This window comes from Prionailurus viverrinus, chromosome D1, assembly GCF_022837055.1.
Source record: "Prionailurus viverrinus isolate Anna chromosome D1, UM_Priviv_1.0, whole genome shotgun sequence".
Classification (NCBI taxonomy): Eukaryota; Metazoa; Chordata; class Mammalia; order Carnivora; family Felidae; genus Prionailurus; species Prionailurus viverrinus.
The window spans coordinates 107,437,484-107,460,638 of record NC_062570.1 but is presented as its reverse complement, the minus strand read 5'-3'; the positions used below and the strand labels follow the sequence as shown (position 1 = coordinate 107,460,638).

At 57.3% G+C, this 23,155-nt stretch overlaps 4 protein-coding genes across 8 annotated transcripts; 2 read left to right on the top strand and 2 right to left on the bottom strand.

Moving 5' to 3' along the window:
- Positions 1 to 2,234: 2,234 nt before the first annotated feature.
- Positions 2,235 to 5,633, top strand: CTSW (cathepsin W). 2 transcript variants are annotated; one of them, XM_047823770.1, is made up of 10 exons: positions 2,235 to 2,364; positions 2,632 to 2,716; positions 3,509 to 3,622; positions 4,008 to 4,162; positions 4,256 to 4,352; positions 4,444 to 4,524; positions 4,631 to 4,756; positions 4,955 to 5,019; positions 5,111 to 5,314; positions 5,397 to 5,633. In XM_047823770.1, the coding sequence occupies exons 1-10, from the start codon at positions 2,278 to 2,280 to the stop codon at positions 5,505 to 5,507; spliced, it is 1,125 nt and encodes a 374-aa protein (XP_047679726.1). In that variant the 5' UTR covers positions 2,235 to 2,277; the 3' UTR covers positions 5,508 to 5,633. The 2 variants fall into 2 exon arrangements, with proteins under 2 accessions (XP_047679726.1, XP_047679725.1); XM_047823769.1 differs by having other exon boundaries at positions 4,008 to 4,352.
- A 171-nt stretch (positions 5,634 to 5,804) lies between these two features.
- FIBP (FGF1 intracellular binding protein) lies at positions 5,805 to 9,972 on the bottom strand. Of its 2 annotated transcripts, XM_047823771.1 has the most exons (10): positions 9,663 to 9,899; positions 9,268 to 9,466; positions 8,986 to 9,112; positions 8,027 to 8,127; positions 7,405 to 7,538; positions 6,962 to 7,070; positions 6,822 to 6,885; positions 6,457 to 6,543; positions 6,271 to 6,368; positions 5,805 to 5,929 (listed from the first exon to the last, which is right to left on the bottom strand). In XM_047823771.1, the coding sequence occupies exons 1-10, from the start codon at positions 9,745 to 9,747 to the stop codon at positions 5,860 to 5,862; spliced, it is 1,074 nt and encodes a 357-aa protein (XP_047679727.1). In that variant the 5' UTR covers positions 9,748 to 9,899; the 3' UTR covers positions 5,805 to 5,859. The 2 variants fall into 2 exon arrangements, 1 of the variants encoding a protein (XP_047679727.1); XR_007144910.1 differs by lacking the exon at positions 5,805 to 5,929 and having other exon boundaries at positions 6,724 to 6,885; positions 9,663 to 9,972.
- Positions 9,973 to 11,932: 1,960 nt separating this feature from the next.
- Positions 11,933 to 12,949, top strand: CCDC85B (coiled-coil domain containing 85B). Its single transcript, XM_047823958.1, has one exon. It carries the CDS (start codon positions 12,098 to 12,100, stop codon positions 12,704 to 12,706), a length of 609 nt encoding a protein of 202 aa, XP_047679914.1. The 5' UTR covers positions 11,933 to 12,097; the 3' UTR covers positions 12,707 to 12,949.
- A 116-nt stretch (positions 12,950 to 13,065) lies between these two features.
- On the bottom strand, positions 13,066 to 19,767 carry FOSL1 (FOS like 1, AP-1 transcription factor subunit). Of its 3 annotated transcripts, none has more exons than XM_047823957.1 (4): positions 19,624 to 19,767; positions 17,128 to 17,364; positions 15,068 to 15,175; positions 13,066 to 14,630 (listed from the first exon to the last, which is right to left on the bottom strand). In XM_047823957.1, exons 1-4 carry the CDS (start codon positions 19,711 to 19,713, stop codon positions 14,208 to 14,210), a joined length of 858 nt encoding a protein of 285 aa, XP_047679913.1. In that variant the 5' UTR covers positions 19,714 to 19,767; the 3' UTR covers positions 13,066 to 14,207. The 3 variants fall into 3 exon arrangements, with proteins under 3 accessions (XP_047679913.1, XP_047679912.1, XP_047679911.1); XM_047823956.1 differs by having other exon boundaries at positions 17,128 to 17,328; XM_047823955.1 differs by lacking the exon at positions 19,624 to 19,767 and having other exon boundaries at positions 17,128 to 17,744.
- Between the last annotated feature and the right edge of the window lie 3,388 nt (positions 19,768 to 23,155).

The following is a 23,155-nucleotide window of genomic DNA, read 5'->3' as shown; positions in this document are numbered from 1 at the left end:
TTGAAACCAAAAAGGCAGACAATAACAAGTGTTGGCGAGGATACGAAGGAATTGGAACCCTCATACACTGTGGTCCTCTTTGAAAAAGTTTGGAAGGACCTCGGAGTGTTACCACATGACCCGGAACTTTCACGCCCATGTATATACCCAAGGGAATTGGAAACCTGTGTCCGTAGGAAAAGATCTATACACAACACTCATAGCAACGCCATTCATAAAACCAAAACGTAGAAACAATCTAATGCCCATTAATTGATGAATGGATAAACAAAATGTGGTAATATGATGGAATGTTATTCAGCCACAAAAAAGAATGAAGTACTGATATGTGCTCCAAGGATAAATCTTGAAAAAATACTACACAAGGTGAAAGAAGCCAGACACAAAGGTCCTCATATCCCGTATATATGACATCCAGAATGGACAAATCTGGGTGACAAATTAGGGTTTGCCAGGGGAAGGGGAGGGCTAATGGACATGGGTCTCTTTTGGGGTGAGGAAAATACTCTGAAACCAGATGGTGGTGATGGTTGCACAATTATGCAAATACACTAAAACCACTGAATTGTACGCTTTAAAAGGGTGAATTTTATGGCATCCGAATTATGTCTCAATAAAGCAGTAATTAAAAAATAACCAAAGTAATAGTTCTTAGGGCACCTGGGTGGCTCGGTCAAGTGGCCGACTTCGGCTCAGGTCACGATCTCTTAGTTTGTGAGTTCCCGCATCGGGCTCCATGCGGATCCTGCTTGGAATTCTCTCTCTCTCCCTCCCTCTCTGGCCCTCCCGAGTCTATCTAGAAAATAAACTTAAAAAAATGGGGTGCCTGGGTGGCTTTCAGTTGCGTGTCCAACTTCAGCTCAGGCCACGATCTCACAGTTCATGAGTTCAGGCCCCACATAGGGCTCGCTGCTGTCAGGCCCAAGCCCGCTTCAGATCCTCTGTCCCCCCCTCTCTCTGCCCCTCCTCTGTGCTCTCTCTCAAAAATAAACATTAAAAAATAAAAATAATAGTTATTACTAAGATACATAACCTTTCTGGGCACCAGCATGCATTTCATGCAATCCTCCTGCCCAGCCAGGGAAGGGGTACCGGTATCACCCTATTTCACAGACGAGAGAGGCTGAAATTTGCCGAGGCACAGCCAGAGTGGGAAGGACAGGATTTGAACTCAGGCACTCTGATTCCAAGACTCTCTGGGTTCTTTGCCCCAGAGTAGAGTATTAACAGCCCACCATTTTGAACACCTCTTCTGTGCCAGCCGGGGTCATAGGTGCCCCACGGTCATCCCACTCAAAGGCATTGTTGCTGCCCCTGCGAGATGAGGATCCGAGGCTGAGAGGGGAATGGCTGGGGGCGCAGGTGGCCAGACTTGAGCCTCCATCTTTGTGCTGAGACCTCAGTGCACCTGCCACTCGGAGTTGCCTCCCTGCAACGCTTCTCCTGACCTCCAGGGCACAGACTTCCCCTGCCCTCACCCCTTCTGCACCCCATCTGGCCCCTCAGGCCCACCCAGACCCCTCATCTCCACCCCCAGACTGTGATAAGAATGAGGACTAGAAGGCAGTAGCTGCCGCTTACTGTACCCTAGAGCCTGAACTTTCCTGTTCAAAACCCGCCAACAACCAATCGCTCGGTCTACGAACATCCATAAAGCTTGCTCTGTGCCCAGCCCTGTGCTGGGTGCTGAGGACACAGGTGTATCAGACGCTTCTTGTGTGGCTGGGAGGCAGATGCCGAGCCGGGCACAGGCACAGCAGGGGCTCAAGGGGCTGCTGGTTACATCAGAGGAGGGGCAACAGGGAAGGCTTTTTGGAGGGTGACCCTTGAGCTGACTGAGCTTCCCAGGATGAGCAAGAGCACTTCTCCAGGGGGCACTGACCGCCCGCCACCCCGACCCAGGTGTCAGGAGCCCGTGGCACCCACAGCCCCCTGGATTTTCCCGTCATGACACTGATGGCCGTACACGGTCACTCCTCACTTAGGATCTGTCTATTCCTGTTTCCTTAAGGACAGATCCACCTCTGTATCCCTAGAATTGCCCAGAACAGGGTGGACAGAGGGCCTCTGCTGAATAAAGAAGAAGGGTGGAGTGGGCAACGGGCAGACAGAGGGCTGTATAGGACAAAAGCCTGAAGGTCTGAGGTAGCTCCTGTGTGGAGGGGTCCACCCCTCCCAACCTGGTTTCCCCTTCGTGGTTTCTCCAGCTCCGCCCCCTCGGCCCCTCCAGCCTGGTTTGCACAGCTTCCTGCTCCCAGTACTCTTGTCTGCAGCATCATGGCAATGACTGTCTACCTTTCCTGCCTCCTGGTCCTGTCTATGGCCGGCCTGGCTCAAGGCATCAAGAGCTCCCTTAGGAGCCAGGTAAGTGCCCCCCACCTGCTTCCCATACCCTTCCTCCCGCAAATCCCATGCCTGGGTCTCACCCTTTCAGAAACAACAGCCTCATTCCCATTTCTCAGGGGGGAGCAACTAAGGCTGGAAAAGTGATTGACATGCTCGGGGAGACAGAGCAGGCTAAGCTGCTGATCCCCAGCCCAATCCCTGCAAGGCTGGGGTGAGGTGGGGTCCCAGCAATGACTCCTCACCCGCTCTCCCCTCCCACTCCCCACCCCCTTGGTTGCCTGCTAGGACCCAGGACCCCAGCCGCTGGAGCTGAAACAGGCCTTCACATTGTTCCAGATCCAGTACAACCGGAGTTACTCAAACCCAGAAGGTATCACGGGGCATGTACATCTCCGGCCCAACCCCCTTCTCCCATTTAATAGATGAGGAAATCAAGATTCAGGGTGGGGAATCGGCAGGACAGTGGCATGGCTGGGGGTGCCCTCCCTGGTTTCCTAAACGTACAATCATTCCTAATCATTCTTTGCTATGAACTTGGAGGGCAGGCAGCAGCTGTCGGGGGGTCTGCCCTGGGCCGAGAGGACCCCTCGCCTCCACAGCCACTTTTCCTCTGCCTCCAGGCAGCGGGCTGACTGCTGCCGTGAGTTCACTCTGAAACACCAAGCTGGGAACTCACTCTCCATGCACGTGAGGTCGCAGCCCTGCCCCTGCCCTCTCTGGGTCTCATCTTCCACAGGGGAGTGGTCTGTGGACACCTCTCAGGCCAAGCTGCCCATGCCATGGGCCTGAACCCCCACTCCGTCCCCACCTTCATCGCATTTCAGCTCCGAACCTGCAATCAGAGGTGTGAATTGGAGGTGGAGAATGTAACCTGGCAGGAAGCCAGTCTCTGATCACCCACCTTTCCTTTCTGAGTCACTCTGCCTTCCTTCAGACCCTTCACTTATCTTCTCCGTGGGTGGGCAGAGATGTCCCCCTTGCTGCCTCTGGGGAAAACCCAACCCTAGACAGGCTGGGGAGCCACTTCCTTGGCCTGCAGCGGCCACAGGAAAAGAGTGAACGCTCACCTGGGTGAGTGTGGGCGGTAGGATGCCCAGCCAGCGGCCACTTCCTGCCCACGGGGGCTTAGGAGGCAGCTTAAGACAACTCTCTTTTGGTCCAGAGTATGCCCGTCGCCTGGACATCTTTGCACACAACCTGGCCCAGGCTCAGCAGCTGGAGGAGGAAGACTTAGGCACAGCCGAGTTTGGGGTGACTCCATTCAGTGACCTCACAGGTAATGGACACTTCCTGGACCCTAGGTGGTAGGTGGGGAAGCAGTGACTTCTCCAGGGATCCTGGCAGATGGACGGGGCAGACGTTCAGCTTTCATTTCCCAGAGAGGAACCCTGAGGGCCAGAGGCCTGGTTGCTTGCCCCAAGCCAGAGAGAGCAGGGTCGGGTCTGGGCCCCAGCCCAGTTCAGGGGCAAGGCAGCAAGTGCACGGGGATGCATCCTAGGAAGAAATCTGGCTGCTCTCCGGGCCTCGACATCCACGCCGGTCTCCCAGGGTATTATGGGGACTCAAATAACCGAGGATGTGGATGGTTGGAGGATGCGAGGCAGGATGTGGGGGAGAAGGGGTCTAAGTTGTGACCCTGGTGGTCCTGTCTATACCCCCAGAGGAGGAGTTTGGCCGGCTCTACGGGCATCGGAGGATGGATGGAGAGGCTCCCAAAGTGGGCAGAGAGGTAGGGTCTGAAGAGTGGGGGGAGTCAGTGCCCCCAACCTGTGACTGGCGGAAGTTGGATGGAGTCATCTCATCCGTCAAGAAGCAGGTACCTGCCCCAGTCCGGCCTAGTCCAGCCCTGGGGGTGGAGGGACGGCGGGGGCAAGGCCCAGAAATCTCTTCTGCTGCCCCCCTCGTGCAGGAAAGCTGCAGCTGTTGCTGGGCCATGGCAGCGGCAGGCAACATCGAGGCCCTGTGGGGCATCAAATACCGCCAGTCCGTAGAACTCTCCGTGCAGGGTATGGCTGACGGAGCGGGGCAAGTGACAGGGGAGAGGGAGGTGCGGGGGGCCAGGGCATAGTCAACCCCCATTGTCCCTTCCTGCACCAGAGCTGCTCGACTGTGGCCGCTGTGGGGATGGCTGCAGGGGTGGCTTCGTCTGGGATGCGTTCATAACCGTCCTCAACAACAGTGAGTGCCCTGCCTCTCCGGGCAGCTGTGGTGGAGGTGGGGGGAGGGGGGAGGGGGGAGCCACATTCAGGAGCTGAGCCTCCTCCCCGGCCTTGCTTATCTCCAGGTGGGCTGGCCAGCGAAAAGGACTACCCATTCCAAGGGCACGTCAAACCCCACCGGTGCCTGGCCAAGAAGCATAAGAAGGTGGCCTGGATCCAGGATTTCATCATGCTGCCGGACAACGAGCAGAGTGGGGGCAGAGGGGAGACAAGGGCAGGCATGGGGGGAGAATGACAGGGACAGACAGACCAGGATAGAGACAAACAGACTGGGCTGCAGACAGAGATGGAGGGACAGAGAGGTGGAGGGTGGGGACGGGAGGTAGAACCACGAGCCAAGAACAAAGGGCACAGAGCAAGCAAGGCCTAATGGCACCTTCCACCCCCAGAAATCGCCTGGTACCTGGCCACCCAAGGCCCCATCACCGTGACCATCAATATGAAGCTCCTGAAGGTGGGACAGGATCTGGAATGGGGGTGGGGGTGGGGGTGGGGAGAGGCATCTAGGGGAGGTGGCCTCAGACTCAGCCCCTCTGCCGCTGCAGCTATACAAGAAGGGTGTGATCGAGGCCACGCCCACCTCCTGTGACCCTTTCCTCGTGGACCACTCTGTCCTGCTTGTGGGCTTTGGGAAGAGCGAGTCAGTGGCGGACAGGCGGGCAGGGGCAGCCGGAGCCCAGCCTCAATCTCGCCGCTCAATCCCGTTCTGGATCCTGAAGAACTCCTGGGGCACCAAATGGGGTGAGAAGGTGAGAAGGAGACCTACTCGGGGGACGAGGCAGGGTAGGCCTCCCCCTACCTTCTGGCCCTGAGGTCCCCTCAACTTCCTAGGGCTATTTCCGGCTGTACCGAGGGAATAACACCTGTGGCATCACCAAGTACCCACTCACTGCCCGTGTGGACCAACCAGCGAAGAAGCGCCCAGTGTCCTGCCCTCCCTGAGCCTGCGCGACTGACCCTCAGCTCTGTCCTGCTATGCCAGCTGTCTCCTCGCCAGCCCTACCCAAGGCTTTTGCCCGTCCTCTTAATCTTGCTACGGCCTGAATAAACCAAGATAAGCTCCCTGGCTTCCAAGCGTACTCAGCTGGGGTGCGGAAATGGGCGGGGAGGGCACCGACACCGTGCGCCGACCCATCCTAGTCTCTGTGGGGCCCACGGACACGTACAGCCGTGTACTCTTTCACCTGACCCTTAGAGACAGATGCGTGCTCACCTACGCACACTCCCATGCACAGGCTCTTCCGAAGTCATGGCAACTTTATTGTCAGTGGGGGCAGGGTGGCGGGAGGGGACCTCAGTCATGATAGAGGCGCAGGAGGCAGCCACGGAGGGTGCCCATGTAGCGGTCCCAGAGGGCCTGGTGCCTGTAATGATAAAAGTAACAGTGACGGCTGCCTTCTACTGAATCCCTACTGCTTCTGAGCACTGCTCTGAGAGCTTCCTGTGCCTAAGTGCTCCTTCACGCCTCGTAATATTCTTATGATCGTTATCATCACCGTCTCCAGGTTCTATGGGGGAAACGGAGACATGGAGAGCTTAAGGAACCTACCCAAGGTCAGGTCACAGCTTCTAAGAGGTGGAGCCCACAGAGAGACTTCCACCCCTAGGACAGAACAGAGAACCCTGAGTCTGCAGGAGGGCTAGGCCCTGGCAGAAGGCTGGCTACGGCAAGGACAAGCTGGAAAGGAGGCCTGGGGTCTCTCACCGGAAACCATCCAGGGAGTGGACGGATGCCGAATACTGATTCAGGAAGAGCCGCACATCATTCAGTGGCCAGTGGTCAGAACGGCAGGGTTCCACGAACTGTGGGCCCAAGGAAACATCTAGGATTGGTACAGCCCAGGGACAGGCCAGGTTGGGGAATCAGAGGACGGCAAGCAGGACAGCTCACCTTCTCCACGAGGTCCACAAACAGGTCTCTGACATCCTTATTGTGGGTCAGCTTGGCGGCCACGTTCACCAGCCCCCGGGACAGGTTCTGTGGGGCAAGGAGCCTGGGAGTTCTGCCCTCTGTCCCAGAGCCTGGAGGCTGAGCCCAGAGGCTCAGAGGAGGGGTAGGGCCCTTCCCAAATCTATCCACCTCCCTCAATCAAATAACTCCCCAATGTCTAGGAGCTGACTTTCCCCTCCCAGGTGGGTGGAAGGGGCGGCCGACTACCTGCCGGTCAATGTCCGGCATGAGCAGAGTTGCCCAATGGGGACAGTGCACTGAGGCCGACGATGCCCAAAGGACAGAGGCTGGATTGGGCCACAGACCTTGAAGTTGGCTTCCATCTCAGAGAAGACGCCAAGCTTTCCCCGGAGGGCAGTGCACACCAGGCTGCAGGGAGATAGGGTAAGCCCAGAGCCGCCTGGGCCCCCACTCGGGCCCCACCCTGTGGACTCCCCAGGGTCACCTCTTATGCAGGTCCAGGAGGTCTTTGTCAGCCACAAGCATCTTGAGCTCCTTCAAGTCTTGGAGAAACTCCTTGTCTAAATCCACATCCATGTCAGCCACCTGGGAGTCTGGAGGAGGCCCAGCAAGGGAGTTGGGGCAGGGGGTAAAAACCCCTCCAGGGATCTCCTGAGCCTCCCACACCCACCACCTCAGTGAACCCCACGAAGAGGAAGTGTCAGAAAGGCGGAGTGATTTGTCCCAGGCCGCAGAGAAGTAGCAGGCCCTTTGTCTGCAGACAAGGTGTGCATGGGGACACTGGACTGTGTCCAGAGGTGGCTGCGGTGGGGGCACTGAAGAGAAAGGATGCTGGAGACTGGGGCCTGCAGGAGAAACTGCAGGTGGCGAGCCAGGCCCTGAGAAGGTGGGGAGGTATCTGGGCACCAAGGTCAGTGGGGGCCTCACCGACGGCTCCGAGGGTCCAGTTCTGGATCATGAGCTCAGCACAGAAGGCAAAGTCACCAAAGCTCAGATACTGCAGTTTTTTCTTCCCCGTCTCAAAGCGGTTGTTGGCAAAGAAGACAATGGCCGCATAGTCCCTGGAGGGAGGGGAGAGGGGGCCTGTCAGGGTTTGAGATTCCTTTTTAGCAAGCAGCTCCCACCTGCAGCACTGGCTGGGCATTGGAGTTCTGGCCTATCTCTGCCCCAACTCACTATGTGACAAGTTTCAAGTCCCTTCTCCCTGGGCTTCCTCACCTGCCTAAAGAGAAAGTTTCGGCCCAGGTCTGCTAAGGGATACAGAGGGAGACCACGAGGGTGAATTGCGATTTACTGGGTACTCCCTAAGCCCCAGGGGTGGCATCATGGACTTCGTATGTAGCATCTCACAACAACCCCACTGGTAAGTGGCCAGGCTGGGATTTGAAACCAGGCCAATCTGATCCAAAGCACAGACTAAAAGTAGGATAATCATCCCCAGTACAGCCAGAAGATCAAGTGGGTTGGGGTGGGGAAGGTAGAGCCGCCTCAAGGCCCAAGGAGAGTGTGCAGGAAGGGGAGATGGCTGGCTCCTTGCCCAGCCCCTCACCTGGCCAACCGGTCAGAAAGGAGAAAGTGTTGCTGAATGTTGTCCACCAGGGAGCCCCGCATTTCCTCCACCACCTTGAAGACTCGCTTAAAGTTGTCAAACTGTAGGGCAGTTAGGGGAGGAGGGAGGACTGGTCAGAGGCTGGTCACCCAATAAACTGATTGAACATCCCTCCCTCATCTGTCCATCTATCCAGTCAGCGGAGGCCGACACAGCCTGTGCTATTCTTCGGTAAACTATTAATTGTTAATACCTGTTGCCCATTCAACCACGTTGCCTTGGATAAATGTTTCCTCACTCCTACCTCTGAATTCCCCCTATTTTAGCATCATGCTCTCCAGTTCTCCAGGAGTTGTGCTGGAACTGACCCCCTTGGCTAAGGTCCAGGAAGTAAAAAAAATGAACAAATGCTAAGCTGCACAGAGGGAGTGAACAAGACACACAGAGAAAAGATACTAAAGGCCAGAAGAAGGGTTACTTCTCCCTGTACCTCCAGAAAGGCTTGTGGAGGAGGCGGCATCTAATCCCCCTGCTTTGTACTTCAAGGGGGAGACAAGGCCAAGAATAGTACCCTGGAAGTAGGAGAAGCATGAGCAAGAAAGCCACCGGCTGGAAAAATGTAAGCCAAGAAGGGTTGGCAGGGACCAGATCACACGAGAGTAAGAAGGTCAAGGCCGAAGAGTATGGCCACTATCCAGGATGGCGTGGGAGCCAATTAAAGTTTATGAGGAAGGGAAAGCTACACTCAGATCTGAGCTTCTGAAAGAATAGCTCCCGCAGAGCGTAGGAGACGGTTTGGAAGTTGCAAAAAGATGCGAGAGGAGACTGGGTAGGAAGCCCTTGCCAGAACCAGAGGTGGGGAAGGAGAAAGGCGCTGGGGCGGTGACCACAGGGACGGAGTGAAGGGGCAGACTGGACATGGGATGTTGTGTTAGGGAGAGGGGGGGTGCAGTGCCCACTTGTCTCCGGCAGCTCTTGAGGGTGATGCCTGTTTTGGTGCTGATGTCATCCAGGTCTTTCTTGGTGCCCTTGGACAGCTTCTTGCCCAGGACCTCCCGCACAAAGGCCTCGTCAAAGGCATAGTACCTGGTGGGGGCAGAGGACACCACTGACTTTCCATATAGGAGGGGAAAGGGGGTCTGGCAGGGCCTAGGTTTGGCCCCTCCTGCTCTCAACTTTCCATCCCGGCCCGGGCCTCAGTTGCGGCCTGCAAAATGGGTCAGACTGGTGGGCGTCCCCACCTCTCGATGAGCAACGCCTGTCGGGACGGCGGGATCTGGAAGATGAGCTGGTGCAACAGCTTGGGCGGCGCGTGCAGCAGGCGCTCGAGCATGTGGAAAGTACGGTAGTGGTCCATGGTGTCACTCTGAAGCACCGCTGCCGTCGCGCCCGTCTGCTCCAAGATTCCCGAGCGCACCCTCAGGGACACCGCGTCGCTCACTAGGGAGTCGGAGCTAGCATTAGGACCGGCTCGGCCGAACCCACAGACCCTCCGGGGATCCCAGCTCCAACTCCGACACATCCCTTACTCTCTCCGCCCACCTCCCCATAGGACGCCCGAGTCCTGGCTCCGCCCCCTCTCCCAGCCCAAACAACCGCCCCTTCTGGGCCGCTCCGCAGACGGCCCCCCACACACCCGAGTAACCGTCCAGCCAAAGGCGATACACGTCCTCGTCGATGAGCGTCGTGTTCCCCACGAAGATATCCAGTTCGCTGGTCATGGCGACGCCCGGACCCGGGCGCGGCTGCAGCGCCCCGGCTGGAGCGAGCACTGCCCCGGGCCGGGCGCGCCGCCGGCGGGTTACTTCCGGGAACGCGGGGATTCGTCTCCCGGCACCCGGAGCCAGAGAAGGACCACTTCCGGGACAGAGGGGGTGGGGGCAGAAGCGGCGAAGGAAGAGGAATGGCTCCTCCCCCCGGCGGGAGGGGCAATCTCAGGTCCCTTGTCCCCGCCCCCTGTCCCAACCCCCCATCCTATCCTGGCCCAGTTTGCAGGAAGACGTTGGGAGTCGAGGCCAGCGGCCAGTCTCCCTTGCCCCTGTAACCTTCCCTCTCACTTCCTCCAGGCTTTTCTCCCACTTTCTCTGCCCTTTTCCGGGCCTCCCTATTTTGACCCGTATCCTAAATGTGGTGGTTTCACAGGTCTCTCTCCTAAATCTTTTCTGTGCAAAAAATAGGTCTGACCTGACTTCCAAGGGCCCTTACTGGGAGTCCCTCAGGCCAACCTGCCGATGAGCACCTCTTCCGGCATGGGCCATTTCTTCCTATGGCTTTAACCCCGCCCCCCGCCCCCCCCGCCCCCCCCCCCCCCCCCCCCACTGATGACCTCTCTTCCTCTGCAGCTCAGAGCTCTGCCTGGAAGTCCACATCAGGAGGGCCGTCTATCCGTAGGTCTTTTCAGGCTGTCTCCCCACTACAGGCCCCTCAAAAGCCAGACCGACCTTTTTCCAATCTGTTTCTCTCCTGCGTTCCTATCACAGTGAAGTCCCAACATTCACCCAGTTCTCATGCCACAAAACCTGAGCTTTCTCCCAGACTCATCTCTCCTCACATTTAGTTCTGCTGATTTGCCTCCTGAATATTTCTGGGATGTTTTGTCCTCTCCATCCCCACTGGCACTGTCCCAGTCCAGTCCTGCGTAGCTCTGTCTCTCCCATTGATACAGTGTTCTTACTAATCTCCCTGCCTGCATCCTTTCCCCAGGGTCCATCCCACACAGAGCAGCCTGAATAATTTTTTTAGTGCGTATTATAGTTTAATTACTTTTTTTGAGAAGGAGGGAGTGCACGCGTGTGCAGGGGAGGGGCAGAGAGAGAGAGAGAGAGAGAGAGAGAGAGAATCTGAAGCAGGCTTCATGCTCAGCTTGTAGCCTGCGGCAAGGGTCAGTCTCATGACCCCCAGATCGTGACCTGAGCCGAAATCAAGAGTTAGATGCTTAACAGACTGAGCCACCCAGGTACCCCAATGCATACATATTTAAAATGTTAATCCCCCGCCTAAAATCTTTACTGGCCTGTGGAAACACTCCGGTCAACTACCTTTGTTGCTTCTCTCCCTCTCTTTATCACTGTCTCCACACACGTACCTTTCAAAAACATCGAGCTACTGTCACTGTTCCTGAAGCAGCTGGCCCCCAATGTCTTTCACCACGCTCTTCCCACTCCCTGAAATAGCTCTATTTGGCAAAGGCCTATACATCTTTCAAGGCCCCACAGATTATCACCTCTTCGAGAAAACCTTTTTTTGGGGGGTGGAGGTCCCTCAGACCATGCTCCTCCCCCGTTTGCTTCTTGTTTAACACAGCCCGTCTCCCCTGCTAGATTACAACCTGTTTGAGGACAGGATCAGACTCTTAGTCAAGTTTATTTCTGCACAGTTTTTGCACACAATAAAAGTTTATTGAACAAATGAATCCTTGTATGTGCCTTCCCCCGAGGCAGGAAACCGGTCCATGAGAGGGTAGGCTGATCGGTGAGGCAGGCACATTTGGACTCAGGGTTCCCAAGAGCTGGGAGCGATGTTCAGTGAGCCAAGACTCTCGAGTATGAACTAAGCCAGGAAAGATGGAAACGAGATCCTTTTGGGTTCCGTCGGGAGGTGGACACGAGAGTCGACGGCCCATGCCGGAGTCTTGGTTCCTGGGAAGGAGCCGAGAGGCCTAGGCTAGGGCTTGAGGAGGTTTGGAAGTGGGAGGTACAAAGCGCCTAGTTTGGCGGTGACTGTCGGGGAAGGTGGTGGCGCTGGGACCCAGTGTTCACGAGGGTCAGTCGTTCCGCGGTCCGGAAGGGGCAGAGAAGGGTCTCCCTCTCTCTTTCTGTCTATTCTGCGGTCAAGTCCCGCCCCTTTCCGGGGAGGCTTCCTGGATTGGCTGTCCTTCCTTAACGTCACACGGCCCCGCCCCGGCGCGCGCCCCGCCGCGTGCCCACCCCTGGGCGGCTGGTGCAGCCTACGCTTGCCCGACCACAGCCTGCCGCCCGCGGAGCCGGAGCCCAAGCCCCAGCGCGCCGGGCTGGACGTGGGGCTCCTGGGCCGCGGCGGCGGGCAGGCGATGCTCCAGAGGCCTGAGCAGCCATGGAGGCCGAGGCGGGCGGCCTGGAGGAGCTGACGGACGAGGAGATGGCGGCGCTGGGCAAAGAGGAGCTGGTGCGGCGCCTGCGACGGGAGGAGGCGGCGCGCCTGGCGGCTCTGGTGCAGCGCGGCCGCCTCATGCAGGAGGTGAATCGGCAGTTGCAGGGTCACCTGGGCGAGATCCGCGAGCTCAAGCAGCTTAACCGGCGCTTACAGGCCGAAAACCGCGAGCTGCGCGACCTCTGCTGCTTCCTGGACTCGGAGCGCCAGCGCGGGCGGCGTGCCGCGCGCCAGTGGCAGCTCTTCGGGACCCAAGCATCCCGAGCGGTGCGCGAGGACTTGGGCGGTTGTTGGCAGAAGCTGGCCGAGCTGGAGGGCCGCCAGGAGGAGCTGCTGCGGGAGAACCTGGCGCTTAAGGAGCTCTGCCTGGCTCTGGGCGAGGAGTGGGGCCCCCGGGGCGGCCCCGGCGGCGCGGGGGGCTCAAGCGCCGGGCCGACACCCGAGCTCGCTTTGCCCCCCTGCGGGCCCCGCGACCTGGGCGATGGAAGCTCCAGCACGGGCAGCGTGGGTAGTCCCGACCAACTGCCCCTGGCCTGCTCCCCAGATGACTGAGGGCTCAGCTTCCTTCTTGTCGACGCCCGACCAGATTGCTTCCCAAAGCGCAGGGACTGCGGTGGACCTCGGGACCTAGACGCCGTCCCCCCTCGCACGACGGGCCGCTGGCATGGATTTGGAAACTCTGGCACTGAGGACGGCCCCTTGCTCTCGCTGGTGTGGCGGCAGGGGAACTGGATGCTGGAGAGAAGGGACTTGCCGGGGACGGGGTGGGGGCTAATAAACTGGAACGGAAGCAGAGCCCTTGGCCTGGGCAGCGTCTCTTTGGGACTCGCCGTGGTGGGGACGAGGGCGGGGACGTTGAGACGGGGTACCATTCCCATCCGGAGGGGCTGCAGAACTAACGTGGCCGACCCTCGCTACCTCAAGCCTGGGACGGGATGTGGGACCGTGGTAAACCACTGGCTCCCCCCATCAGGCCTCGGAACAGGCCGTATTCTGGCCCCTGAAGTGGCTCCAGCTCCCTTCCCGGCTCCTTCCTGTCCAAGACAATGGGGCAGGAAGCAGGTGTTGGGGGCCTAGAACCCACTCAGCGACCTCCCCTGAGGCTGGAAGGGGCCTAAGAGCGCCCTCCTGTGGCACACGCAGGAGCGCTGTGGGCCCGCATCCGGAGGAAGATGATAATCCTTTGGCTTGCACCCAACAGCAGCACTCTGTTCCTCCCCTCAATGCTGGAGATGAGGCAGAGCAGATGTAACCTCTTTTGTCAGGTAAGACAATTGAGGTCTAGAAATATCAAATAGCTTGTCCAAAGTCATGCAGTAAGTCCGTGGAGCTGAGACTGGAGCCTAGGGCTTCTGATTTCAAATATTCTCCCTTTAGCCTCTGGGTTCAATGAGACCAGGCCAGAGCTTCAAGCCTTTTATTCCATGTTGGCAGGTTTGTATAAAAATACTCTCTGTAGGAAAATAAATAGCAGCTGCCTTCGTTGTGGAGGCTTGGATTCCCTGGAGCTAAAGTCTTCTCAGAGCTGGGGGCTGCAGGTCAGCTCATCACAGAAGCCTCTGACACCCTCCTGCCATTCAGGAGGGGCCAGCAGAATGCCCTGGTTCAATCACTTGGTGCTGCTGGCAGTGTGGGGCTAGGTGAGTTAGTGTTCTAGGCTGGTAGAGTATCACCCGTCAGAGTAGGATTGGGTGGATCGCAGGAAGAGGGTGATGAAGACTGTAGGTGTGGTCTGGAGGGAGTTAGGGCTCTAGAGGACCTCTAGGGAGTGTCAAAGTCCTTTTGGGCTGTCAGGAGTTCTCGCGAACAAATAGGAAATCTTTTGTCTCTGATTTAGTGCAAATTGCTAGAGAAGCCAGCTCTAGAAAAACCGTGGGCAGCGCTGGTGGCCCCAAGCTGGCTCTACTAGGAAGCAAAATATGCTCAGTCTCATCTGGAGGCATGGAGAAGAACCTGCTGGGCTTGGGCATGGGATATGGTCCGGACCAGCTGGACCAGTGGGTGGGAAGGCATTGGCTAGGGTGGCACCCGTGGGTAGGGATGCTAGTTTGCCTCATAAGGCAAGGAGGGTGGGAGAGCCCAGAGGGTCGGAGGATGGGTCCCCGCTGCTGCTGCTACTCCTGCGATGGGCTGAGGCACAGGGCTCAGGGGTGCTGGGGTAGGTGAAGACAGGGCTAGGGGTGAAAGGAGTCAGGGAGGGTGTGGTCATGAGCGTGGGGGTGTGCAATGCTTCAGGTTCAAGCACAGGCCCCGAGGAAAGAGAGATACATGGTACAGGGCGGGAGGGGGCTGCTGGTGGGCTGCTGGTGCCGCTGGTACCGCCTGTGTCGCCAGTGTCCCTCTCCGTGGCCCCCTCCGGGATTTTGCAGATGGGACGGTGGGCTTCGAGCACCAGCTCCAGACGCTCCTTCTGCTTCTGCAGCTCTTCAATCTCTCGCTGCAGACCAGATTTCTCGTCTTCCAGTTTGTCAGTCTCCTGTAGAAGGTTGGAAGAGGAGTTAGAAGAGGAGGGCGGAATACCGCGTAGCCTCGGGGAGGTGGTGGTAACGGGGGGGGGGGGGGGGGGGCGGTTACGGGGCTGGGTCTCCAGCGAGTCTGGACTACAACTCCCATGAGGCCTTGGGAGAAATCCGGCACGACTCCCATCAGGCCCGGGAGCATTTTAGGAGATCGTTGGCCGAAGCTTTAACTCTTCTGCTCTGCTGGAGTGAGACGCGCTGTAACTAATATTTAATCGCTTTTTCGTCATTGTTGTTTCCGAAGGGCTGCACCTCCGACGGGGTGCTGGGGGGGGGGGGGGAGGAAACTTCATACACCGGCGCCCCCTGGGGCCGGGCAGGCTCGGGGGAGCCGCGCCCCTCTGAGGTTCGGTGGGCCCGGGCCTCGACACCCTCCGCACCAGCCAGTGCTCACCGCCTGCAGGAAGTCGGTCAGTTCCTTCCTCCGGTTCCTGCACTTGGCCGCGGCCAGCTTATTCCTCTCGCGCCTCACTCGACGGCGCTCCTCCTCCTCCGGGCTGATCTGGGGTGGGGGTGGGGTCGGGGATGGGGTAAAAGGATCAGTGACGTAGACCCTGGGCCACTGGTTTGCCCGGCACTCGCCTCTTGAGGTGGCCCAGTGCTGGGACCCTAGCGGAGGACATAGGAGCGTGGGGCGCCCCCAGGCTGCGCTTCAGGGACCACTGCAGGGCGACCCGTTCCCCGCATTCACGCTTTAGTAAATTTGAATTAATCACACTTCCTCCTCGCACCCAGCTTTTGCCTCCTCTGATTACCCTCTCAGAATGCTCCCCCCCCCCCCACGCACACACGCCCCAAACCTTCAACCTCCTCCCCCATTTCTCAGGACTCCATTGAGATACCCCTGCCTCCAGGAAGCCTTCTCTCATTCCCTGGCCAGAAGTGGCCTTTCTTCCTCTGAGCCCCTGGGACCCAGCCTCTCTTTTTCGAAAGACCCTCATCCTTTTCAGTCTCTTGATAACCAAGCGTGCCCTTCCCCAGGGGCTGTAAGCACTAGGAGGGGTTAATGAGTGTTGCCGCTGAGTAAATTATTTATTGGGAGCCTATTACATACAAGCTAAGAGCTTCACGCAGATTCTGAACCCAACTTTCCATGTAAGGAACTAAAGCCCGGAGACGATGAATAACTCGTTTATGGTCCCAGAGCTGAAATGAAAATCCACTCACTTTATTCAACATAAAGTTGAGAGGCCCACAGATGAAGACCACCTCCCCCAAAAGGGGAGCTTACAGCCCCAGTCTAGGAGGACTCAGGAACAAGGAGCCACCCCCAGGACGGGACTGAAGGAGGGAAGTCCAGCAGCCTGCCTCTGGGGCCCAGCACGGTCTTCTTCTCCAGTTGGTCACAAAGGGCAACCATGCTGTTTCTGGGAAAACCACCCCTGTCCAATTGCACATCTTTCCCAAGATCCTGACCTCTCTCCTCATCTTCTACCCTGCTGTCAGGGCAAGCCCTTTAATGGGCCACTCCCTTCAAAGACCCTCTGTCTCTGGGGCGCCTGGGTGACTGATTCGGTTAAGGCGTCCAGCTTTGGCCCAGGTCAGGATCTCACAGTTCATGAGTTCGAGCCCTCCATCCGGATCTCTGCCATCAGCACAGAGCCCGCTTGGGATCCTCTCTTTCCCCACCCCTCTCTCTGCTTCTTACCCACTCATTCTCTCACAAATAATAAACAAACAAACAAATAAATAACCCTCTCTTATTTATTTTGGTAAAGACTTTCTTAGCAGTGTAAAGACAGGAACCCTGGTTGGGGAGCCGAGAGTTCCCAGCTCACTCTGCTTCGAGCCTCTGTTCGCTCTGGATGAGACAGTGCGGCTTGATGGTTAGGATCCGACTTTAGAATTGAAAAGACCTGTCTCATTGCTCACTACTTGTGGGATTTGGGGCAAGTGACTACCTCTGTTTATTTCCCTAGCGATAAACTGGAGAAAACCAGAGTGCATTCCCCAGAGGCTTTTTGTAAGGATTAAATAGGATGGGGAACCTGAAACCCAGAGAGTAGCTGCAGAGAACCCTCTCTTTCCATTCTCTCCCCAGCTACACTGACTCATTAGCTCAGCCTCTCCATATACGTCAGCAGGTGGAGCCCCTCTACCGTCCACACACCTTTCCACACGTACCCCTTACACATTCTCACCTCTACCTCCTTCTTGCTCGTCCCTTCCTCTCTCCCGGGAATGTCTTCTTCTTCATCTCGATCCGTGCAAATTCTACCCATCTTTCTACACTACTGTACCTCCAGTTCCAGAAAGCTTTCCCTGATCTAGGGGTGACCTCTGCCCTCTGCTGGATCACCCCAGGGCCTCCTATCACTTTCTGCCTTGGCCAACAGTCACCAGCGGCCCTACCCACCTGCCTAAGCCTGTGTTCTTTTAAGGAAGAACCTGTCCTCTGCACCTCGGCACCCCGGTAGGCATCAGAAGCAGCACCACAATGCCTCTGCTACTTACCTGTTCACAGGGCCTGCGACGGACCCCTGGAGGTGGCCCTAGGGCCCTGATGACTCCTGGCCGGGGCTGGGGGGGGCTGTACTGGGGGTAGGCCAGGGGCCTGGGATAGCTGCTGCTGGGTCCCAGGAAGTGAGGCTGTACTATCCACTGCAGTTCCTGGCTGCCACTCACAGCATTGACGCTTGGCACGAGGTGGAACTTCTGAGGGGTGAGAAACGGAGGGGCCAAGGATGAGGTCTCTGTGGATTGAGGGGCTTCCGCTGGACAGAAGCCACACCGCCATCTACCCTCGATGCAGCTGCCGGTTCTGAGAGCCCAGAAAGAGCACAACTGGGCAGTCAGAGAGACTAACTTGGCGATAAATCCCTGCTCATGAGCTGTGTGACTTGGGGCAGGTCTCATAACCTTGCTGTGCCTTCATTTCCCCATCAGAACTAATACTTACAATAAAGTATGAATTCTAGGCACAGTCCCAACCACTTTACAAATACTGAGTCATAATTTGCACAACAGCGTCTTCATTTTCAGACAGGAAAACAGTTGTCCACAGACACACAGCCGGCAAGTGGGAAGTGGAGTTTGGACCCAGGCAGTCAGGCTCTTAACTACTCCTGTACTCTGCCTGAGTCTCATCCGCACGAAGGGGATAATTCCAGTTCCTATCTCCAAGGGTGGCTGTGAGAGTCAGATGAAAGAATGTGTGTGACAGAGCCTGGTAAGTGGCAGGTAGGTGCCCAATGAACAGGGGCTGTGGTGGGCAAGAACCACTACCCTGGGTTTAGGCTGACCCAGCTAGCTCCTTTGCTCAGCCACTTACTGGCCAAGACTCTGGGCAAGTCATTGTACTTCAATGTACATTAGTTTCCTTTTTTTTTTTTTTTATTATTTAAAAAAAAACCCATTCATTTTTTTTAAGAGTGAGAGAGACAGAGTGTGAGTGGGGGAGGGGCAGAGAACGAGGGAGACACAGAATGCAAAGCAGGTTCCAGGCTCTGAGCTGTCAGCACAGAGCCCGACGAGGGGCTCAAACTCATGAACTGTGAGATCATGACCTGAACTGAAGTCGGCCGCCTAACCGACGGAGCCACCTAGGTGCCCCTCCTTGTCTTTTAATATTGTCCTAGGTGAGGATTATGACATCTCATTGATGCTAAGAAATGCCCTTTAGTAGCTCTGAAATCATAGTTCAATGGCAACTTTAGAAAAATTTAGTGGCACAAAACGATGGGTTTTTAAACCAATGAAATCTGAGATTCTGTGAAATACGGCAAATGAGGTAGAAACCGCTGTTCTGGCTGCACTGTTTGCTCTGCCTGTATTACCTGCCAAGATTTTCTTTCCGCCAGAAATCTGAGGAAGGGGTTGAGATGGGGGCTCGGTGTTTGGAGAGAACTCGGTTCAAGCCCTGGGGCTGGGCTCTGGGTGTGGGTGCCCGGTCCTCCGGGAAGCGCGCCACAAGCCCAGGCAAGTCCAGACAGCGATGTCCCCGGCCCAGCTCTGCGGGCCCAGTGGCTCAGGGACCCCAGTTCCGGGACCGAGGTACCGCCGGCGGCATCTCTCTCTCCCGAGGTTGTCCGGGCCGGGGCCGCTCCGGGCCAGGAAGGGAGGGGCGCCCCGGGTGAGTCAGCCACCGTGACTCGGCCGCTGTGACTCGGCGGAACGGACGCCGAGCGACACGTGCGCTCTGCCCGCCGACAGGAAATGGGCACCTGCGGCCACCCACGTCCCCCCAGCCTGCAGCGGGCGCCGTTTGGTGCCGGGAGTCGAGGGGCGCGGGAGTTGGCCGCTGCATGACCCCGCGCACGTCCCGGCATCCCGCAGTCTCCATCGGGCCCCAGCTTGTAAAGGGGTCAAAAACCAGTCTCCCGGAGCCCGACGGATTCCACTGCGTCAAGAAGGGGATAGGGACTTGACGACGGGGGGAGAGAGGGACAGACAAACGGACAGACACACAGACGGTCACGGACAGTGCTGAGGATCCCCAGTCTGTCGGAGTTAGCCTGCCGGTGGATCCCGCCTCCCTCCTGTGTGGGAACATCTCGGCCTCCCAGGAATTTAGTCCGAGATGGATCAGACCCTCTGATCCAGTCCGAGGTGGGACTAATCCCGGACTGAGGGGCGCCCTTCTGGCGCAGACAGGACAAAATTAAGCGTGGACGGGAGAAAAGTTGGAAGGTAACAGAGACGGCGGGACAGATGGCAGACAGCGGAGGAAAAGGGGTGAGCGACAGAGGGGACGCTCGTAGATCTTTGTTGCGCCCACCGCGCGCGTTCCCCTGGGCTTGCGGGGGGAAATGTGCCTCTAGACCGCGGAGAACGGGCAGCATCCGCGGCCACGGCCACGGCCACGGCCACGGCCACAGCCACAGCCACAGCCACGGCCCCAGATCCAGTCCCTACTCCCGTTCCCGGTCCCAATCCCAGAGTGTGCAGGAGCCGACCGCAGCGTCCCAGGCGCTGTCCACCCGGGATCCCCAAGCGTCGGGTCCCTCTCACCTGCTGGCCTGAAGCGGGGGGCTGCGCCGGGCCGCCGTACGCACCGCCGGCCCCGGAGCTCGGTCCGGGTTCCCCGAAGTCTCGGAACATGCCCTGGCTGGCTGCTCTGTGGGGTCCGCGTCGGCGGCTTCGGTTCTGACTCACTTGCTCCTCGCGGAGTCTTTTCTTTTATGAATGAAAAGGGCTCGGGCTGAACCACTTCAATTGGGAGGGGGGGCGGGCGTTTCTCCGGCGCTGGACACCTCGGGGCTCCACCTCTCCAGACGCCCCGCCTTTTGCCAGCCCGCCCCGAACTTTTCGACGCCTCCTACCGTCCGGTGGCCGCCTTTTCGTGCGGGGAAAGGGACGGACCGGGCGTCCCCCGCGGCAGCGGCGGGCCCGCCCTCTCTGACGTAGCTGCCCATACATGGTGCGGTTTCCTCGCCGCGCCCAGGTGGAGCCGAGGATTCCCCCGCGGATTGACGCACCTGCGAGCAGCTGGGCGCCCCGCCCCCCGGGGCCGCCGACTCGGGCCCGCCGTCGCCCTCCCCGCCGCCCGCGCCGCGAAGCCCGGGCTGGCCTCAGTTTTTGCCTCCGTCAGATGGGGCGAAACCATCACCTAGCTGCCTTGCGGCGCGTGGGAGGTCGGCGTGAAGAATGAGAAAGGGGCCCGGAGACAGTAAAGGGGGTTATTCATGTGATTGTTGCTACGGGTTTACTTACCGGGCGCTTATTTCATGCGAGGGACCGTTGCTACTGGCGTCCCAGGCTTCACGGTGGTGGCCCGAGGCGCTTCTGCTGGCCTTGTTTTAAGGTTCAGGCACACTAAACAGCGGATAAACGACAGAGCAGGGTTACCGAAAGGGCGATATACTTCAAACGCTTACAACGAGCAAGTTCGTGGTTTGAAAACTGCCCACAGAACCAACGCCATAGAGTTGTGCCACTGGCAGGATAATTTCCGAAGTTAGAGCAAGTTTTAATTCAGAGCTTCTCTAAACGGCGAGAGGCCGCGGGGGGCCCCGGTTATCCAGTGGTCTGACAAATACGATCTTCTTTCATTTTTTTTATTTTTATTAAAACATTTTTAATGTTTATTTGGTTTTGAGATAGAGAGAGACAGAGCATGAGCTGGGGAGGGGAAGACAGGGAGACACAACCCGGAGCAGGGTCCAGGCTCCAAGCTGTCCGCACAGAGGCCAATGCGGAGCTCAAACCCATGAACCGCGAGATCACGACCTGAGCTGAAGTCGTAAGCCCAACGGACTGAGCCATCCAGGCACCCCAGTGCCAACTTGTTTAAATACTACCACTGCTCTTTGGGAACTGTGTGGTCACCAGCCTTGTTTGGAGATTATGTCCAAGGTCTGTGTGAACGTGAGGCCAGGGCCAGATTTCAACAACCAAAGGCCAGCAACCTTGGGGAGTAGGTACCATCAGCACCCCCATTTCACGTGTGGGGAAACTGAGGCCAACAGGTGTTGACATGAAGTGGCGAGGGGCGCCGGGGTGTCTCAGTCCGTTGAGCGTTTGTCCGACTCTTGATTTCGGCTCAGGCCATGATCTCATGGTTTGTGAGTTCAAGCCCCACACTGGGCTCTGCACTAACAGTGCGGAGCCTGCTTGAGATTCTCTCTCTGCCCCTCCCCCGCTCGCTCACGCACACCTCTCTCTCTCTCTCTCAAAAATAAATGGACATTTAAAACAAAAAAGAAATGAAGCACTTAATATCACTGATCGAGTGGCCGACGCAGGTTGCCAAACCAGGGCTGTGGGAGCTCCAGGCTCAGACAAGCTCTCTCAAAGGCTCACGGACGCGTTTTCACGGGTGCAGAAGGTCTGTGCTGAGAGGACCACCCCAAAGCTTCTCTGTTTCCTCCCACTGTGCAGATGGGAAAACTAAGGCCTAGAGAGAGTAAGGGGCTACCAGTGTCACACAACTACAGAAAGACAGCTGGGCTCTCCTGCTGTCCACTGCTACCCCCATTTGATGCGCTCGAGTTTTGTTCTCAGGGAAGGAAGATTCCAGGAAGGCGGGTTCCTGGGCCGTCTTCCTTGGGCCAGGTATCTGTGGGGGCACTCAGGACTCAGGGACAGAAGGCCAGATTGGGCCTGGGCTTCCAGTGCCAGAGTTACCATTTTCTGTCTCTGTGACCCTGGGTGGGTCACTTCCCTGTGAGTCCCGGGCCCAGTGGGAACAACTGAGCCTTGTGCTGACCTCGTGGGGTTCCCGCAGGATCAAGTGAGATCATAAATGTGAAAGTGCTTTGTGAGCTATAAAGTGCTGTGCACTCAGCCCGCTGCCTCTCCCTTGCCTTGTTCGACTCCATGCTTGTCTTTCTCTGAAAAGAAAAGAAACCGACATCGGTTCACCAGAATTAGAACTAGAGATGTGTAGGGTGGGGGAGGGGAGAGGGAGAGAGGTTTTTGAGGCAGTGTGATCCATGGACAAGAACACGCATGCTGGAATCAGACAACTCTGGGTCCTGGAGTTTGAATCCTGGAATTCTGGGTAGGCGGCTCGCCAGCCTAGGTGAGGCACACGATGTCTCGGAGCCTCTGTGCCCTCGTCTGTAAAATGGAAACGTAATGATAATTACAGCTCAGGGTTGTTAGAGAATAGAAATGAAATAATATCACACGTGTGGCACAGCATATAGTAAGAACTTGACCAGTAGCCAAAATAAATACACATGTTAATAAAAAGCTCCGGAGGTGGGAGCCCTTGGGGTTCTGATCACACGCTAAGGCAATCGTGCAGGGCGCACGCGCTGACATGCTCACTCTTGGGCTGAGCCCAAGTTGGAGGGGTCAAGGTGCCGAAGGCGGCCAGGTGGTGGCACGTTCGAGGATGACACAGGTCAGCCTTGACTGCGTCCATCCATCCGCCTGATCCAGAAACACCGCCCTGTCCCACTCCCCCAGCATCCTGGGGCAGCGCCTGAGCAGGGGCTCAGGTCTCAAATGTGTGCATGTGTGCGCGCGTATGTGTGTGATTACATGGTTCTGAAAGTCCCTTCCTGCTCTAACCGTTGGTGGAGCCACAAGGAGGCCCTTTCAGAGACAGGCACATTCCAAGCTCCTCAGTCACCAACTCCTGCTTCGTGGCTGCAGAAACGTTCCTGGCCTCTGACCTCACCAGCTCCCACCCAGGGAGGCCTGGCAAGAATCCCAAAGGGCCACTGTGATTGCAAGAGTCTGGGGGTCCAGAGGTCTGAGGAACCAGGGCATTGTCCCTTGGCAGCCTGTGTGAGCCTGGCTGGGTCACTTCCCTCTCTGAGCCCCGGAGAATGTCCACCTCCTGGGGCTGCAGCAAAGCAAAAAGAGGCGATCGATGGTGTGCTTTGCACCCAACACGTTCTGTCAGTGCCCCCAGGACACTGGAGGTGATGTTGATGCGTTTCATTTTTTCACTCGCTTTTTTAAATCAAAGTTATTTTTTATTTATGTATTTATTCATTGATTTATTATTTATTTTTGAAAGAGAGAGAGCGTGAGCGAGGGAGGGACAGTGATAGAGGGGGACACAGAATCCAAAGCAGGCTCCAGGCTC

What these genes read in the sequence shown, in the direction of transcription:
- CCDC85B (XM_047823958.1), top strand. Translation starts at nt 12,098, where the DNA reads ATGGAGGCCGAGGCGGGCGGCCTGGAGGAGCTGACGGACGAGGAGATG.
- FOSL1 (XM_047823955.1), bottom strand. Translation starts at nt 17,529, where the DNA reads ATGAGACCTGCCCCAAGTCACACAGCTCATGAGCAGGGATTTATCGCC. An exon ending in GTCGCAGGCCCTGTGAACAG is followed by an intron (nt 15,176 to 17,127) that starts GTAAGTAGCAGA and finishes CCCCCACCCCAG; the next exon opens with ATCAGCCCGGAGGAGGAGGA. An exon ending in TGACCGACTTCCTGCAGGCG is followed by an intron (nt 14,631 to 15,067) that starts GTGAGCACTGGC and finishes AACCTTCTACAG; the next exon opens with GAGACTGACAAACTGGAAGA.
- CTSW (XM_047823769.1), top strand. Translation starts at nt 2,278, where the DNA reads ATGGCAATGACTGTCTACCTTTCCTGCCTCCTGGTCCTGTCTATGGCC. An exon ending in TCCATTCAGTGACCTCACAG is followed by an intron (nt 3,623 to 4,007) that starts GTAATGGACACT and finishes CTATACCCCCAG; the next exon opens with AGGAGGAGTTTGGCCGGCTC. An exon ending in GCACCAAATGGGGTGAGAAG is followed by an intron (nt 5,315 to 5,396) that starts GTGAGAAGGAGA and finishes TCAACTTCCTAG; the next exon opens with GGCTATTTCCGGCTGTACCG.
- FIBP (XM_047823771.1), bottom strand. Translation starts at nt 9,747, where the DNA reads ATGACCAGCGAACTGGATATCTTCGTGGGGAACACGACGCTCATCGAC. An exon ending in CTTTCTGACCGGTTGGCCAG is followed by an intron (nt 7,539 to 8,026) that starts GTGAGGGGCTGG and finishes CCCTCCCTCCAG; the next exon opens with GGACTATGCGGCCATTGTCT. An exon ending in AGATGGAAGCCAACTTCAAG is followed by an intron (nt 6,544 to 6,821) that starts GTCTGTGGCCCA and finishes CTTGCCCCACAG; the next exon opens with AACCTGTCCCGGGGGCTGGT.